The sequence below is a fragment of the Epinephelus fuscoguttatus genome, linkage group LG7 (assembly GCF_011397635.1).
Source record: "Epinephelus fuscoguttatus linkage group LG7, E.fuscoguttatus.final_Chr_v1".
NCBI lineage: Eukaryota > Metazoa > Chordata > Actinopteri > Perciformes > Serranidae > Epinephelus > Epinephelus fuscoguttatus.
Window position 1 is genome coordinate 17,178,196 of NC_064758.1, and position 16,282 is coordinate 17,194,477.

Below are 16,282 nucleotides of genomic sequence, written 5' to 3' on the forward strand. Positions count from 1 at the left end.
GTCACCTAACCAGGAAATCGTCCTGCGTAATGGACAAAGAGGACTCAAATGAAGGTTTTAAGTAGGTCGTTGCTCTTACCATTCAAGTTCTGATCCACACACTGCAGCACAGGGTTGCCATGCCTGATGTCCTGTCTGCGGTAACGCCGTTTGCTGTTTGGCACGTACCGCGCACAGAGGGATCCATCCCAGGCACAGTAGGGGTCTCTGGCCAAGCAGCACTCAGCACAGGCTTTCCCATATGTCTCACAGCGATGCAGCTTCACCTGCGCAACACCTGCTGGCGATCCCACGTACAGGGCTTGCTGTTTGAAATCATGAGAGGAGAGAGAAGAGCATGAGGTAAAATGTTGCTCAAACAGTTGGTTAATATAAGTGAAAATTAAAGTTTGTGAGAATGAGGTTTGTAATTACAGCCACATTAACGTACCCTTTTCACAGATATGTCCATTGATGTAACTGGAGTTGGCACCTGGAATAATAAAAAGAATTGACCTGATTTATTTCACAATGTGTGAAAAGGCTTACAGGTAGAAAGGTGACAAGTTGCAGAGCAGAATTATTCTTTTAGATAGAGAAGGGAAAAAATGTGATAAGGTTTAAACAGGTTTTCTTTGAAGACATATATGTGGTCCCTTATCTGTCAACTTCAAAGAGGGATGAAGGGACAGAAATGTTATTTATAATGATGAACGGCCGCTTCTTCAATATGGCCTAAAAAACAATGACTGGGGAAGAAAAAGACACCTGAGGGAGTAAATCTTACTTTGAAGACTTGTAGCTCCTCCAGTGTGACCTCCTCTGTCTCCAGGCTGTTTCCAGTGTGCAGGGCAATGACCTTCAATACTGAGCCAACGTCTGAAAGACACAAACACCTACTGTAAGTGACAAGGTCAAAGAACAGGAACAGAATGTCTGCATGTTATTGCAAATTCCTCTCTGCCACAATAATCCAATTTCCCCACAGGGCTCAATTTAACATTCATACTAGTATTACCTGTGCCGATGAACATGACATCATATTGCCCATCCTCTGCCTCGACCCGGTCCACCACGATTTGTTTCAGCTTGTAAGGAATGTTGGCCTTTACAAGCACAGGTTGGCGAAGGGCAGGATACACCGGACGCCACATCAACGGGTGGCTGCGTGCAAACTGCAGCACTGAATCAGGGAAGTCTTTTGTGCTGCCAAACTCTCTGCCCGGCTGGTTGGTAATTTTACTTGGGCACTGGAGAGGTGGATGTGGAGAAAGATGTGGAGAAACAAAGGAAAGGGGAGATGGATTATCTAAAAAGAACAATTTCAGTAAAATCCTTGCCTGGTTAACTGCTGATGCTACACTGGAAGAATGGCTAGAGGCAGGGGTAGACAAACATAGGCAGAAAGAGAAAGCAAAATTCTGGCATTTTTCCAGCACGACTCTACATTCCCACCATTTACCACCACTGGAGGTGTGATTTCCAGAAGAATTGTAGCCTAATTATGGTTTTAAAGTCTTCTCAAAGAACCCTCATTAGCAGTTTTATTGTGCCTGAAAATGTTGGATGAAAGTTCAAAACCACAGTTGTAAAGTTATGTGTTTGGAAGCAGCTCTATAGAAGCAGAGTTTGTTGTTAGTTTAAACTCCTTCCATTTGTGTCATTGTAGTAATGAGAAAAAGAATGTGCTGGCACTTGGCTCAGATATGTATTACTCAGATAATTAGGAGGGTTGAACACGGTCCAAGTGAAAGCATGTATGCGAACCATGTGGCCTTTGCAAAGAAGCCAACGTTTTGCAGTTTTGCGCATTTAAGATTGGTGACCGCAGCAACTGAAAAACAGAGGCGGACTTTGTCTTCACAGAGCTTCTGTCTGGATTCACAAGATTCCAATCTGGCCTTATTTGGCCAAAGAACACAAATAAAGAAAAATAAAGTTAAGAGTGTGACTTTGAAATAAACTAAGGAGCTGCAAGATTAGCTGCTCTGTGGTGAATGATAATTTCCCTCAAACTTTGAAATCCTTTGAAATTACCTGAGAGCCTGAGAAGCAAACAAACTGACAAGTGATCATTTGATGAAGGCTGGGATGACAGAGATGCAGATAAGAGAAGCCCCATCAGTAAAGAGAAATATCACTGCAGCAGTTACTGACTAAAATGAAAGCATATGTCAAAGTCATAATCTGACAAATGTAAATTGAAGCTGAGGCGAAATTTAACTGAGCTCAAGTCTCTTGCACAGTCGGGATTCTTTAGAGAGCAGTTAGTCATCTGACCACTTGGTATTTGTATAAATCTCATTACCTGATGTTGCTATTCCAGACTATACTTCCATATGGTAGATATATTGTAACTCCTGCTTATCACAACAGTAAGTGATCCACACAATAGCCCTGTCATGGTCTGGATTCAATTTCAGAGGGCAGATCTGAACTGTGCAGGGACTTAAATCTGCACAAACCATTGATGTATAATTCCTGTGAGTATGATTTACTAAATGGCATCAATCACTGTATATGGTAGCAGGTAAGGAATGTGTAAGAAAATCGAAACTCAATTCTGCAACTTACTAACTACAAATGCTTCTGGAAAAATGCACGAGTTATGAGGTTTTACAAGAAGAAGGGTTTGTGCATAATTCAAAATGGGTTCCAAACACACTTTACTTAATCTGTGGGTAAACTCTGCTAAAATCAATGTAATTGTTATTTTTACACACAAAACAAATCAACATTACTGTATATTTTAATTTCCTTTTGGAACTGAAGGGACTATGTTTTCAACATGAATTTATATAAGATTTCCACACGGTTCATAGTTGTGCAGCTCCTAATGCAGATCCTTGATATGTCAGCTGCTAACTAAACCACTCCTCTGTTTGCACAGCACGCAAAACCTAAACTGGAACAGCTCCAAAACCTTTTGTCAAACTCATCCGAACTTTGCTGCAGCGAGTCGACTGCTTTCAATCTCAAACTGAGAGCCAAGTGAGGATTAATGAGAGAGAGAAGAGGTGAGCATATTTGGCAGACTTCTATTCACACCCATTATTACCATGTACAGCCAGTGTGTTTGCGTGTACGTGTGTTAAGCACAGTGTGCATTGTGTCAGCCTTTTTGTATTGTATTTGGGAAATTGCTCAATTATAACAAAAGGACCCAGCAGAGGGGAGTGAGATTAGTTGAGGTACAAATCCTGGAAAATTACTTTCCTCAATTCTGTATCAACCTTAGCTCACATAAATAAGTTAGCAAGAGCCTGTTTTTAATTAAGAACCATCCTGATATCCCATATTCTATCTCAATTCAAAGTAGGTAGTTGACAGTCCCTGAATTGGTCTGAAATGTGTTCTGACTAAATCGGGTAAAGGAGAAAAGATTGCTAAAGTCCCCCTCCATTTAAACATGTCTTTGTTTTGTTGTCCCCTAAAATGTTTGAACTTGTCTGTAATCAGTGCAAAGTTTGCCTCTAGAAAAGTGTTTTCACATTCCTCTACTAAAGGAGGTGATATCTGTGTACAACCTTAAAATCTGAGCTCCGACCTATCTAGGCAAGCTAGATTAGGTATGTCATAAATTCAAAAGTCAATTGCTGTCTAATGCAGTAAAGACATATCGACGGGGGAACGGACTTCGACAGAGCACCAGCAAAGGAAACTGAAACCTCCAGCACAGAGCAGATTTTTGAAGTTTTTGTTTGTTTGTTTTTTAGATTTAAACTTGACCAGTGTGAACACACTGTGACAGTGTAGCAGATATTATGTACGTTTCACAACTACTAATGCTGTGTCAGCCACTGCCAGTAACAAGCTGACAAACAACATTAACAAATACAAGATGCTTACTGCACTTATCATTCTGATACATCTGCTGATCACCCATTTTGATGCACAACAAACTGCTGATCCCAGGCTGGGAGCAGCACGGGTTCAGTTCCAGTCTGCGGCCCTTTGTCATCCCTGTTCTTATTCCCCTTTCCTGTCACTCGCTAGCTCCTGTAATAAAGGCGAAAAGCCCTAAACAATAATCTTGTAAAGTATGACACTTTAAAACCAATCTTAACTGTCAGGGCAGACAGGGTGCAGAAAATATGCAGATGATGCTCTAATTTTAAATGTGACAGCATGTTATAATACTATTGATTTAAAACAGGCTACAAAAGTGGTTTTCATGTCAGAAACCAATCCAAGAGAAACACCCAGGTAAATTTAAAACTGTATGGATCACCAAAAAATAATGCCATTCTGGTAGCAACCCAAAAGCCTGATATTGAACCGTCAATCAAGGGGCCTTTATGATTAGATGTCCATGTGGATGAAAGAGGCAGGCAGAGAAATATATTACATATCTCAGTCCAGGTAGGATTACCATTAAAACTCTGTTAAATCCGCAATCCAGACTATCCCATCATTTCCTCTATTACAGAATGAGTTCTGTCACAAATTGAAACAATGTGCAATGAAAGTTTGATCCAAAATAAATATCATGGGAGCATGAATCCACCAAATCTCTCTCATATTAACTGAACTTTTATTTTCCATTCCTGGGTGAGATTTGACAGGTGAGTAAGGAGAGATGATGGATATTACATAGTACGATGTTTAAATCCAGGAAAATGAAAAGGACGTAAATGTTCTGTCTGGTGCGAGTGAGACAGAAAAATCTAGGTCATTGTAACAGCTTTACAGATGAATAGAGTGAATATTTTAACTCCAGCTAAACATCTATGTAGGACAGCAAGACATTTTTCATCAAATGAGTTTTGATGAATATTTCAATCGAAAAGAAGCAAGAATCGACTGATATGCCTCTATCTTCTCACTCTTCTCTCCTTCCCATCTGTGCTTCTTCATCAGCCTGCCTTGCATCGTCATCTTTCTCCCTGTTTCCTCTCTTCCTCTATTTCCTCCTTTCCTCTCTTTCTTTCTCTCTTTCGTCTATACTCTCAGTTTTGGGCCAAGACATTCCTGTTAATCAGAGAGTCAGCGGAGTGAAACCACAGAGGTGTCTGCTCTGTTCTCACATTATTCATATTCCTTCTGCCTCCATACGCTCGCCTGCACTCTGGTAATGAGGTGGAATTACACGGGCGACGTGAGCGCGTGTATGTGTGTTGCCTAACACACGTGTGTTTATGTGTGTAACAAGTCTGAATTACAGTGATGTGGTTGAGAGAACATGACAGAGCTCTGCTGAGAGTCAGGATGTAAACCAGGAGAAGGCTCTGCACTGTGTACAGTCACCACAGCTGCACTACCGCATACAGTAGTTTACTTTACTGATATGGAAACTTTCTTCGCCTCATTTTTAATGTTTTTATCACCTTGCAATTCTTTTTTTTCCTGCTCTATTGTAGCTTAGACAGTAAGCCTGAGCAACTTCTCATAAGGATTGCATTTATACACAGTGGTGTCACTAGCTAAATATATTTTGGGAAAAACACAGCACATTCACATTATCACTGTAGAAAAATGAATGAGTTCAAGCCACTGGATTTCTTCTCACGTTACAAGAAATAATACAGATTTTTTCCCAGTGAGGTCACCACAATGACAAAAAGGGATGCTCCACCAATTTTAAACTGATTCTGAAGTGATTTTAAGTACTGGCATGATAGTGTAGGTACACCTAGCTACAACTATTGCATTCTAATATGGCACCCCTGCAATAAAACCTACCTTAATAAGGGTACATCTTATGTTTCCTTATAGTGTTGCCAAGCAGTGGCAAGTATTATGGGAAATTGTGTGGTTATGGTAAGTGCAATTTACTTTAAGTAAATTTAGGGTTAGAGGTAATGTACTGTGTAACAATCACTCACCACGCCTGGTCTTGGATAAGGGACCCTGCCCTCATAGGCCCCCCACTGGTAGTCCTGACCCTCTTTATGAGCGAAGGGTCCGTTAAAGGCTTCTCTGATGTCAGTCATACGGTAAACACACACGGCAAAACCCTGGAACACATTACTGTGGAGGAGAGACCGGAGATATACAGTTGAAAATCTTCACAAACAGATTCAGTTACATTTGCAAGAAAGACAAACTTGTTGAGTGGTTGAAAATGAGGGCAATAATGAAGTCACCAGTGTCTATATTTAATTACTTGGATCCATAAAGGTTTTAAAGTCTAACAGCAATAAAAACATTATTAGTTTCAAGTAACTGAAGACACAAAATCAGCTATCATCACTTGTGTTAACAAACCAGGCTGAACAGCCAGCATTACTAATGGGTGTGATCTGGTGCACCCATAGCCACAGTTAACAGTGATGTCATTATGTACTGACACATCTTAGAATACACAACTACATCACTGCAGCACCATACCACTGGATGATGTTAGGTTGCTAAGTATGTGGCAGTGGAGAAGCCTCTAATGCTGTCATTTGACCACCATGGGATATTGCAACATCCCAAATCACATAAATTCAATTACGTAGGCTTTAGCAACTCTATTAGGCAAGACACTCATTTTGACTTCCCAGTGGTAGGAAACTTTATGTCATGCACTGCCTTTAAATGAAGAAAAAACACAACTTCACAATAAAATTCCTCTCTTTTTATTCGAGAAAATCTAAGATAGATTAAATTCTGATAAAGTAAGGCAGAGTAGTTGATGTGTGATGCTTCATGGTAATTCACCTAATGGTGCTGAAGATTGCATAGACATCTGGGTTCCTCTCATCCTTGGTCCTCAGCAGGAAAACATCCTCTGTTTTGTATAAGAAGACAGTGCAAGTGAGTATGTCTGTGTGCATAAATGCTCTTGTGCCTTTTATATGTTGAAGAGAAAAGGTGTTTTCTGCACAGTGTCCATATGCATTTGTAGGTGAAATGCTGCTTTATGTGTTCAGGTTCAAATATGTAACCTTGTTAAAAAAGGTTTGTGTGTATCTCACCCAGTTGGTTAAAGTGTGTGTCGATGCCGTGGGGCCCTGGTACAGAGCAGACCAGTCTGGCTTTGATGAAGGTGCTCCACTTGTTCACCAGCACTCTCTGGCCTCCAACATCATTCTGGTGGAAAACAGGACACACAATCTATGAAACACAGCTACACATTCATTTCCAAATAGTCATTTCATTGTCCTCCAGCACACTGGAATGGGACTGAAACACTTGGGTTAAAGCAGCTTTAAGGGGTGTTTGCAGTGGGTGAGACAGTGTAAGATCCCCAATTTTAGGACAATGGAGCAGGATTATGAACTTAAATTAAAAAAACAAGGACATTCCAGAGGTTTCATGTCTGTCACATGAACTCCATCCTGCCAATCATATATTCCGCTGTTGAAGACCAGACCGAAGGCAAAACGCCTGCTGAAACAAGCAGTAAGGGAACATCACTCCTAAATTCAGTTGGAAAAAAGGACAATGTGGTGTCCTTTGCAGAGAACAAATATGTAGGGACTCACAATAGTTACTGGATGCATGTGTGTGTGTGTGTGTCCTTCATCATCCCATTTTATCAAAACTGAATAATTTTTTATGCATATATGTATGACAGTGTGCATGGTGCATGTGTGTGTCTATGCATGCGTGTGTGTAAGAATGTGTCTTTGTGTGTGTGTGTGACAGAGAGAGATGAGGACCAGCGGTGATAATTGGCTTCTTGGCAAGAAGCACCACGGGGGAAGTGATGACAACTATTCAGAATCGCCTGAGGGAGAGAAGGAGGGCTGGAGAAGAAATACTATAACATGTGTGTGTAGGGAGACAAAGAGACACAGATGGAGAGAAAGAGGAGTGAGGGAGAGGAAGATGAGGATGACAAAGAAAGTTATAATTCGAAGGTTTAGGTGGGATTCTGTCTGAGAAGTTTGTGCAAACTTTTCTGGCACAGTCGAACAAGCGAGTAGGTGTGTATAATTTGCGTGTATTCTTCTATGCATACTATGACGCGCTCATAACACATATGGTTTTCTAAGACAAATCAATGCGTGATAGAATGTGAGTGAGATTGCAGAGCAGATGGAGATCACAGTTGGCCAATTTGACAGCTGTGTGGGTTTTGGAAGGAGAAAGAATTTGTATGATTCCGAATAACATGATGCCTTCACAGTCCTTAGAGGAAATGTAAATATTTGACTGCTCCAAAAGACATTTGTCTTTTCCACAAGAGGGTTTGGAACTGTCACAATAGCAGAATAAACCCATAAAACCATTATCTCCTGTCCTGGGAAGTTAATCCTGCAGACATTTGTATGTGACCATAAATCAAATTACTGTCTCTCTCCAGCTTAGCCTTTCTCTGTACTTGTGTTCTCATATAACCCCTTTTACAGTGGACTTCAATGGGAGTGTGAATCAGAGTGAGAGGCCTGGTATTGACTCAAAATTTAGGCCATGACAGATCCTCCAAAAAACAAGAACGCCCAATAGGATTCTCAGACTCTCCCAGATCACAGCCTCTTCCTCAAGTGAAAGACGACTGCAGATGTCTCACTGTAGCTCACCTGACCATCTGGCTTCACTCTTCCCCACCTGCCAACAGATAATCTCTCAATCCTTCTGTGTGCATCTGGAGTTCTTCAGATGAAATTTTTTAATGCTTTGAGAACCTCTGACAAAATTCACTTCCATGGGAATAGAGTGACAGCATGAGACTCAGTGAGAGATGACCTTAGCCTCTCACAATCCTTGGCACATAAAAGTCTCTGTGTGACTAGATATCAGTTGCATGTTGCAGCTTTAACAGAAACATCATGTACTGTGTCTCAAAGTAAATGTGTACTCATGAAGAGTTAATAAAGTATCTCACCGCACACACTCGTCCGATACGTGTGTGTATGGCTCCCTCCCTGTCCCCTGCCTCCGTGGCCTTCTCAGTGAAAAAGAAATACACTTTATCGTTGTCTCTGTCATCGTTGTCAGGGATTAGGTGGGCAGCAATGAACTTAGGGTCTGCAGAGGAAGATTTAAGGATGGAGAGACATGTATGACAGGTTTTAAAGAAAACAAAGCAGAACATCACAATGGTAAGTAGTCCTCATAGCAGCAGAGCCCATCTTGCTGCTAAAATGTATAACATTTGCAACAACTATACGTGTAGATTTATTTGGGGCGATGAGGACATGTCACCCTCAATATTGAGAACATGTGCATTTGTCTATCCCAATATAAATATGAAAGCAGCAGAGGAGTTTTGTTTTGACAAACTGCTGGAACGCCACTCATACACACAACAATACCTCCAATAATGTAGGTGGTGTAAGTATGCAACACTTAAAAGCAATGGTTGCAATGAGCCATAAAACAGAAAGAAGATGAATCAACTATGCACGGCTGAAGCAGGAAGTACATGACATTTCTGCCATAAATTGATGCAGGGAGATTTATTAGAATACATGAAATGATGTTTTTGAGGCTCAAAATTTCTTGGGGAAGGGGCAGATCTCCAACTTGATATGTATCCCCACAAAATGTTGAAACAAAACCAATGTCCTTGCTATTGAATCTGTTGCTTTCTACACCTAAAACAATAACACCTCTCTGCATTGCACTACTTGATGTGCACTTACAGTAAGTAAGTAAAAACAAGCAATTTGACATGAGTAATTTTTCTTCTTTTGTCAAAGAAACTTTGAAAGTTTTAGTTTTGTTTTGTGCTGTAAGTCAGTCCAGAAGATTTCCTGCAAAATTAAATGCAACATAGCAGTAATTTGTTTTTCATGGTAATACCAGTGTCCCAAAATGAATTCATTAATTATATTTTAATATGTATATCTTACACATGGCAGTTGTTATCTTATATTTAGAGTTAAGTCCACTCTCACACAAAATACACTCAGAATGTAAGTGGATAATTACATTAATTAAGTACCATACTATGGCTCTAAAACACCAATATCTGGTTGGCTGGCAAGTGTTCAATTACATTTTGTATAACTTTAACTGGTGACATGAACCTAAATGAGTATTAGAATAATACACTCCAAGGCATCCTCCTAATATGGAAATTAATGTTTGCTTTATATTTCCTCATTTCTGTATTGAATGTACCAGGTTGATAAAACAACAAAACTTTACCATGGAGAAGTTTCTGGTCAGTTTCTGTCCTCATGATGGAGCGACCTCCCATACTCCTGAAGATCACAGAGTCTCTACCCAGGAAGTCTGCAGTCAGTCCTGTGTACAGCTCCCCACCTGCAGAGAGAGGCAGGGACAGAGGTGGAGGGAGATGGAGAATTAGTTTAAAGAGTAAGGTAGGGACATACAGTACATATAACAAACAGCAGCAAAGACAAAAGAAGGTAAGAGTGAAATAAGTGGAAGGGATTGGAGAGTAGAGGGACAGAAGCAGATGTAAAGAAACGGCAGCAATAAAGGAAAACAGATTAAGAGAAAATAAAAAGTTTGGCACAGAAGAACAATAAGGAAATCGTGGGTGACAGAATGAGAACTTGCGGTTCAGATGAATGAGGAAGGGAAGGAAAAAGGAGATCAAATAAATCCAATATAGAACACACTGAGAGAGTAATCTGAGACCCAAACTCAAACAAACTTCGTACAGTACATCCTCCACTGAGACCATAGGCATGGACTAAATTTCAACAACTCAGAAAACTGAATTTACTGCAAGTAGATATAATATCTGTCCTGTGCCATGTTGAGTAAATGAACCTTGGAAAACCCCCTAACAGTCACAGTTATCTGTCATTAGACAAGATGGGAACCTCAGCAACTTGGAGACAGAAATCATACAACACTGGTCAGATAATGAAGAATTATTAAAGATAGGTTTGTTTTTATTTTTTCCCAGCATAGTGACCAATGTAGAAAATCAATCTGGCTACAGAAAGTGATCTCATTGCTGTGTATCAATTCTTATCTAATCTCATTTGGCTGCAATAACGGTATTAGAAACACACACATCTCTCTTTACCTTACAAACATGCAAAAACATAAATACAGTCGACTCTTGTTGACATAAGCAAACATGACACACGCACACGCAGATACAGTAATTGGTGATGACAGAGCCTGCTGAGCTTTGTGTATTTTGGGAGAAGATATTGAAATTGAGGAGGAGAAAAGATTACTAGGCTGGAGGATAGCTGATGAAGAGGACTTTCATCAACATCTTTTACAGTTTCATTCTTGGCACCTTTTCTCTCTTTCTTCATTTGCTCATCTTATGCTGTAATATGTTGGTCAAGCCCGGTTTGTATGCCTGTGTCTGTATTATTGTCAGCCGACACTTGGTCTACTCTATCAGCAGGGGCGGACTGTGAGACAGTGGTCCCCTGGGCACAGCTGTGCGGAAGGTCCCACCACCTCTCCTACATAGGGGCAAGGCACACAACAACATTCTGTGTCTATCTGTGGTCATTGTGTGTCTTTTTGTGATTGTTTTGCCCCTTTTTGTAGTCGTCATGAATCTCTTTGTGTCTTTGCAGATGTTTTGCATCTCTTTTTGTCATTTTGTGTTTCTTTATTGGTATGTGTTCTCTCTTTTTCTGCCTCTTTAGAGTTGTTTTGTGTTTCTTTGCGGTCATTTCCAGTCTCTTCTTGGTCGGTACATGTCTTTTTGAGTGACATTCAGACTCAAGGACAGTCCTGTAACAGGAGCTTAAACTTCAGCTGACTGGTCATTTCACACAACACCTGCTGACCTTGAGGAGGCCGACAGATCTGCAAAAGTCAGCTCTTTCCACTTTCATCATGTTGTGACATTTAAACCAGTGCAGGTGAACAAACCTTCAACAACAAATCACCTTCCTCTCCCAGACTGTGCAATTCAAAATCTCTTTTTATATGTCAGTCTTCTATAGTAAACTTCTGCAGGCCTAATGACATTCTTCAACAGCTTTGTGTGTCCTGCTCTGTATCGTTGCATCCACTGAATGTCTCTGAGGTCCAAACTACTGAGTGTTTGGCTATAACTGAACAATTTCCTGCCAAATACGATGCTTTGTGAAATAAACTCTGATGCTTAAAGCACCCAGCTGCAGAGAGAGGAAGGTGGGATAGAGGCCTGCACACACATACACACTTCCTGCCTCAGTGGCTCCCAGGATTGTCTGTCACTGGTATAAATCAGCATTATTTCCATAAACTAAATACTGAATGACATTCATAGAGAAACACCCAGGACTATTTAACCGACTCAGCACAGCTCCAGAGTGTGTGCGTGTGTAAATGTATCAGAGCCAAAAAAGGTTTCCCTAGTTGCTGTTCTGAAGGTTAAGAATAACACACTACAAAAAGGCCAGTGTTAATTTGACAGCTTTGTCACAGCGGGTCAGCTTGTGAAAGTTGTTTCAATGGGATAGGGACAGAATACCCACCTTTTTGGATCGGATATCCTTAGTGTTTGTCTTTCTCTTTTGGGGCATTTTTTGGGTACTTCCGAAGGAGGAGGGATACAACATGCAACAGTTTTTTAATGTAGGCCAAAATACCCATGGAAATTGGTTCTCTTGGGAAATTGTTTAGAAATATAGGCAAAACAACACGGGACATACCACTGAAGGTGCTAGCGAAGGGAAAGCTGGGATCATGTGGAACCTTCCCTCGTCCATTCTCCACATTTGTAGGGTCCATGGTGAACACATGCTGCAGAAGAAAGGGACACATGAAAGATTTTAAGTCATTAATTCCAGCATATGCTCTGTAAGAAAGAATGTATCAAAACTAGCTGTTTTGACTCTCAGCCTGTGTTTCAGATTTATCTGTCCTTGCACTGAACTCCGTGTCTGTCTGAGAACTAAGACGCTGTCTGAGAAACCAGGAAATGCAGGATCAGTGTAGTTGCCAGAGTTCAGAAAAAAATTTCCCACATGGTTCCCAGTTGAGATCGACCTTGAGAGTTGAACTGTATATTACAGAGCCAGCAGGGTAACAAAGGAAAACAAATTACGTACGACTGTTATCAAATAAAGACTGCACATAAAATCCAACTTTATCAATAGAAAAATAATTCTGACAGTTCATATGACAACAGGTTTCATGACCCTTGGGATCATAAAACTCACTCAACACATACAGAGCAGTAACTGACCAAATAAATATATAAAGTCATAATCCATGACATTTACATGTGAAAATGTTTCCACTCTGTCTTGCCAACTTGACAGAACCAATACCATGTCCATGAAAGCATTCTTATTTGTGATGTGGAGCGCCTGGTGTCTGGTAAGTTTTTTTTTTTGTCCTGTAAAATATATTCTGCTGCACAGGAGGTGATGTAATTTATGTTTTCAGCGGCACAAATAAAAGACTGTTGGAAAAAAACAAAAAAAAACCCTGAGTTGTCAAAATCATGAATGCATTACTAAACGAGCCTACCAGGGACTAGTCTCTTACACAGACGCCAATGATGTCGGCACGCTGGTTGACTCTGTTGTCTGTGGACATTCCCATAGGAAAGTTGTAACAGAACTAGCGCTGGCTCCCAGTGGCAGTGATGTGATTGGATCCAAATCCTTGTACTTCCGTACTTCCTCTACCAACGGCAGATTAGCTTTGCTTTACACCCGCCTACACTGGAATTGCTGTTTCTCGAATTGTTGTCCGTAGTACAACAGAAAAGGAAGTGTTCAGTGCATCGCAAGAAGAGATTAAAATGGATATGATTTCATTTGATTCAGCTATATTGTGTCTCTGTTACATGTAACACACGTGCCGTACCTATGGCAACGCCGTCACGTGGTCTGGATATCCCCGCCCATTTCTATTACAAAACGAAAGACGAATGTCCCCAGACTCCCATTTCGAAATAAGGGAGGCTGGTCACGCGAGACTAACCAGGGACATGCTTGGGGCCCAAAGCGTTATAGACCCTCCGGCCTTCATCTTCAAAATGTGACTCAAAGTAACACGCACTGACCAGAAAGAGACTCAGAATGACCATAAAGAGACACAAAAAGAACACAAAGTGATTCAAAGGAACTACAAAGAGCCACAAAACAACAACAGGCACAAAAAATGACATTTACAAGGAAACACAAAAGGATCACAAAGGGACAAAAAACAATTAGAAAAGGCACAAAATTAGGAGACACAAAATGTATCAAAAAATTGATACCTCAAAGGCGCAAAAAACACACAGAGACACAAAATAACACAAAGGAATTGCAAACACACAAAACGGCAAAACAACAACAAAGACACACAAAATGACAACAAAGTGACATAAAATAATTACAAGACGACACAAAATGACCTCAAAGAGAAACAAAATAATTACAAGACGACACAAAATGACCTCAAAGAGCCACAAAATAACTCAGAGAAGATGCATAATTATCACAAACAGACACAAAATCAACACAAACTCTTTAGGAGAGGTGTTGGGCCTTCAACATGTCTGTGCTCAAGGGTCCATTGTTTCATAATCCGCCCATGGTCATAATGATTGATCAAAACAGACAATTCAAGTAAAAAAGTGCCAAGTGGAAAGGTCCCACCCAAACACATTTGTACTGTCAGCAGGATTCTGTGGATCACCATTCAACATCAAGCTGCACTCAAATTCTTTTTTCTTACTCCAGCAGTGAAGAAGTAAGGAAGCAATTAGAATAACAGAGTGGTTCTTTCTTCGTCATTCACCAGTTAGTCAAGTTCACCTGACGAACACTGGCCACATCCTTGGATTGTGTGATTTGCCAGGTCAAAACAGAGCCACTGTGGATAAAAGACCTTTTGTTTTTAGCCTGACTACTCCCACTTCGACGACATCAGTGTACCAGGCTGCTGGGCGTGATCAATGTGAGTCCTAACGTAGTCGACTTTCCAGGATAAAACGGGGAATGAAAGGCAACAGGACCTACAGTAAGACCTCCAGTTTGAGTTCATATAACTGATTTAAATGTCCTTACGGTGAACTCTGTGTGTGTGACTCTGTGTTCCTCTTATAGACAATGGAGTATTGTTACTGGGAGGGTGAGTCTTTGACTGAGCGGAGATCACAGGGGAGATGATGACATTGAAGTCTGCGGGATAAAAATACTGAATGAAACAGAGTGGACAATACGCACACACACGCATGTTAAATTTTGTACGTGCACCAACTCATACTCAGGAGTGCTGAGCAACACATGTGGACACGGCACATTGTTTCTGTCAGACACACACCAAAAGATTATATATACACTGGCATATCCAACAGCTGTCAGGAAATAAAGAGAGACAGTTAATTTCTTACTTGATTCACATGTAGCTTTTTGAATGTTCCTGAAGAGGTTTTAATTGAGTCTTACAGGTGTCAGAGGGCACATATACAGCCCACCAGTGTGCAGAGTGATCACACACGCTCGCACTTAATTAAATTTGAGATGATGGGGGACATTTAAAATGAACTCTGAATCTTGTCTCGCACTATTCATGCAGCGCTGTACATCAGTGTGATTTATGAAGATTCCTTTTGTCGTTTTCACTTGACTCTGTGCACTGTGTGATTATTTATTCAGTCATTTTGAAGTTGTGCCACATTTTTTGTCACAAAACTGGCAACCATTTGAAGAAATGTAGCGCTTCAATCACAAATCACGTTAACAGAAGATGATGGCTTTTGTGCACACCACTTTCTCAATAATTCATCGATAGAGATACTGAACAATAAAAATGTCGCTCTTGAGTTTGATATATATGATTTTGTAAATGTGTTGTTTGTTCATTTCATCGCCCAGTGAACCTTATCCCTTCTTTCTTCCATGGATCTCATCGCTTTCATCTTCTCTTTATCTTGAATTTCTGATTTGGTTTACATCTGTTTTCTGCTCTCCGTCTCACTCTCTGACGAGGTCTCTAAGTTCACTCATTAGTCATCCTTATTCTCTCAGCACCTCTTTGCTCTATTGTTACTGAAGTTAACGTCACTGCACATTTGTCTTTCCCATCTGAGTGTATGGGATGTGGGTGTGTGCTTGTCCATTTCTGCGTTCGCTAAACACTTGTGCATCTTATACATGCAAGAAAGTGTGCGGTTTTCAGGGTTCTTTGTGTGTGTGTGTGTGTGTGTGTGTGTGTGTGTGTGTGTGTGTGTGTGTGCGTGTGTGCGTGCATGTGTTGTTTGTGTTTGTGTCTGTGTTATCTCATTATGATCCGGAGGAATGGTGCGACTGACTGTGCAGCTGATTAGACTGTCAGAGTCACTTTGGCCAACATAAATACACACATGATCTGTGATACACAGAGAGAGAAAGACATGCAGGCCACTTTGTACTCAGCTGTGCCAAGCAAAATACATCAGGACCCCCACTACAAAACCATTTAGACAAGTGACTACTGACACACATACATGCACATTTGTATAATTTAACTTGTGAAAAACGTCATTTACTAAAAAAAAAATCATCAGCCT

At 40.6% G+C, this 16,282-nt stretch overlaps 1 protein-coding gene across 2 annotated transcripts in view; it reads right to left on the minus strand.

Annotated features, from left to right (window-relative positions):
* sema3bl (sema domain, immunoglobulin domain (Ig), short basic domain, secreted, (semaphorin) 3bl) overlaps positions 1–16,282 on the minus strand; it is a 75,831-nt gene that overhangs the window by 9,050 nt on the left and 50,499 nt on the right. For both annotated transcript variants that reach the window (XM_049580620.1, XM_049580619.1), the window contains exons 5-14: positions 12,444–12,534; positions 10,006–10,122; positions 8,738–8,880; positions 6,882–6,996; positions 6,625–6,694; positions 5,805–5,949; positions 998–1,229; positions 767–858; positions 431–472; positions 80–305 (exon numbers count right to left, since the gene is read on the minus strand). In XM_049580620.1, coding sequence (XP_049436577.1) covers positions 80–305; positions 431–472; positions 767–858; positions 998–1,229; positions 5,805–5,949; positions 6,625–6,694; positions 6,882–6,996; positions 8,738–8,880; positions 10,006–10,122; positions 12,444–12,534 — 1,273 coding nt within the window. The remainder of the gene's footprint in view (positions 1–79; positions 306–430; positions 473–766; positions 859–997; positions 1,230–5,804; positions 5,950–6,624; positions 6,695–6,881; positions 6,997–8,737; positions 8,881–10,005; positions 10,123–12,443; positions 12,535–16,282) is intronic.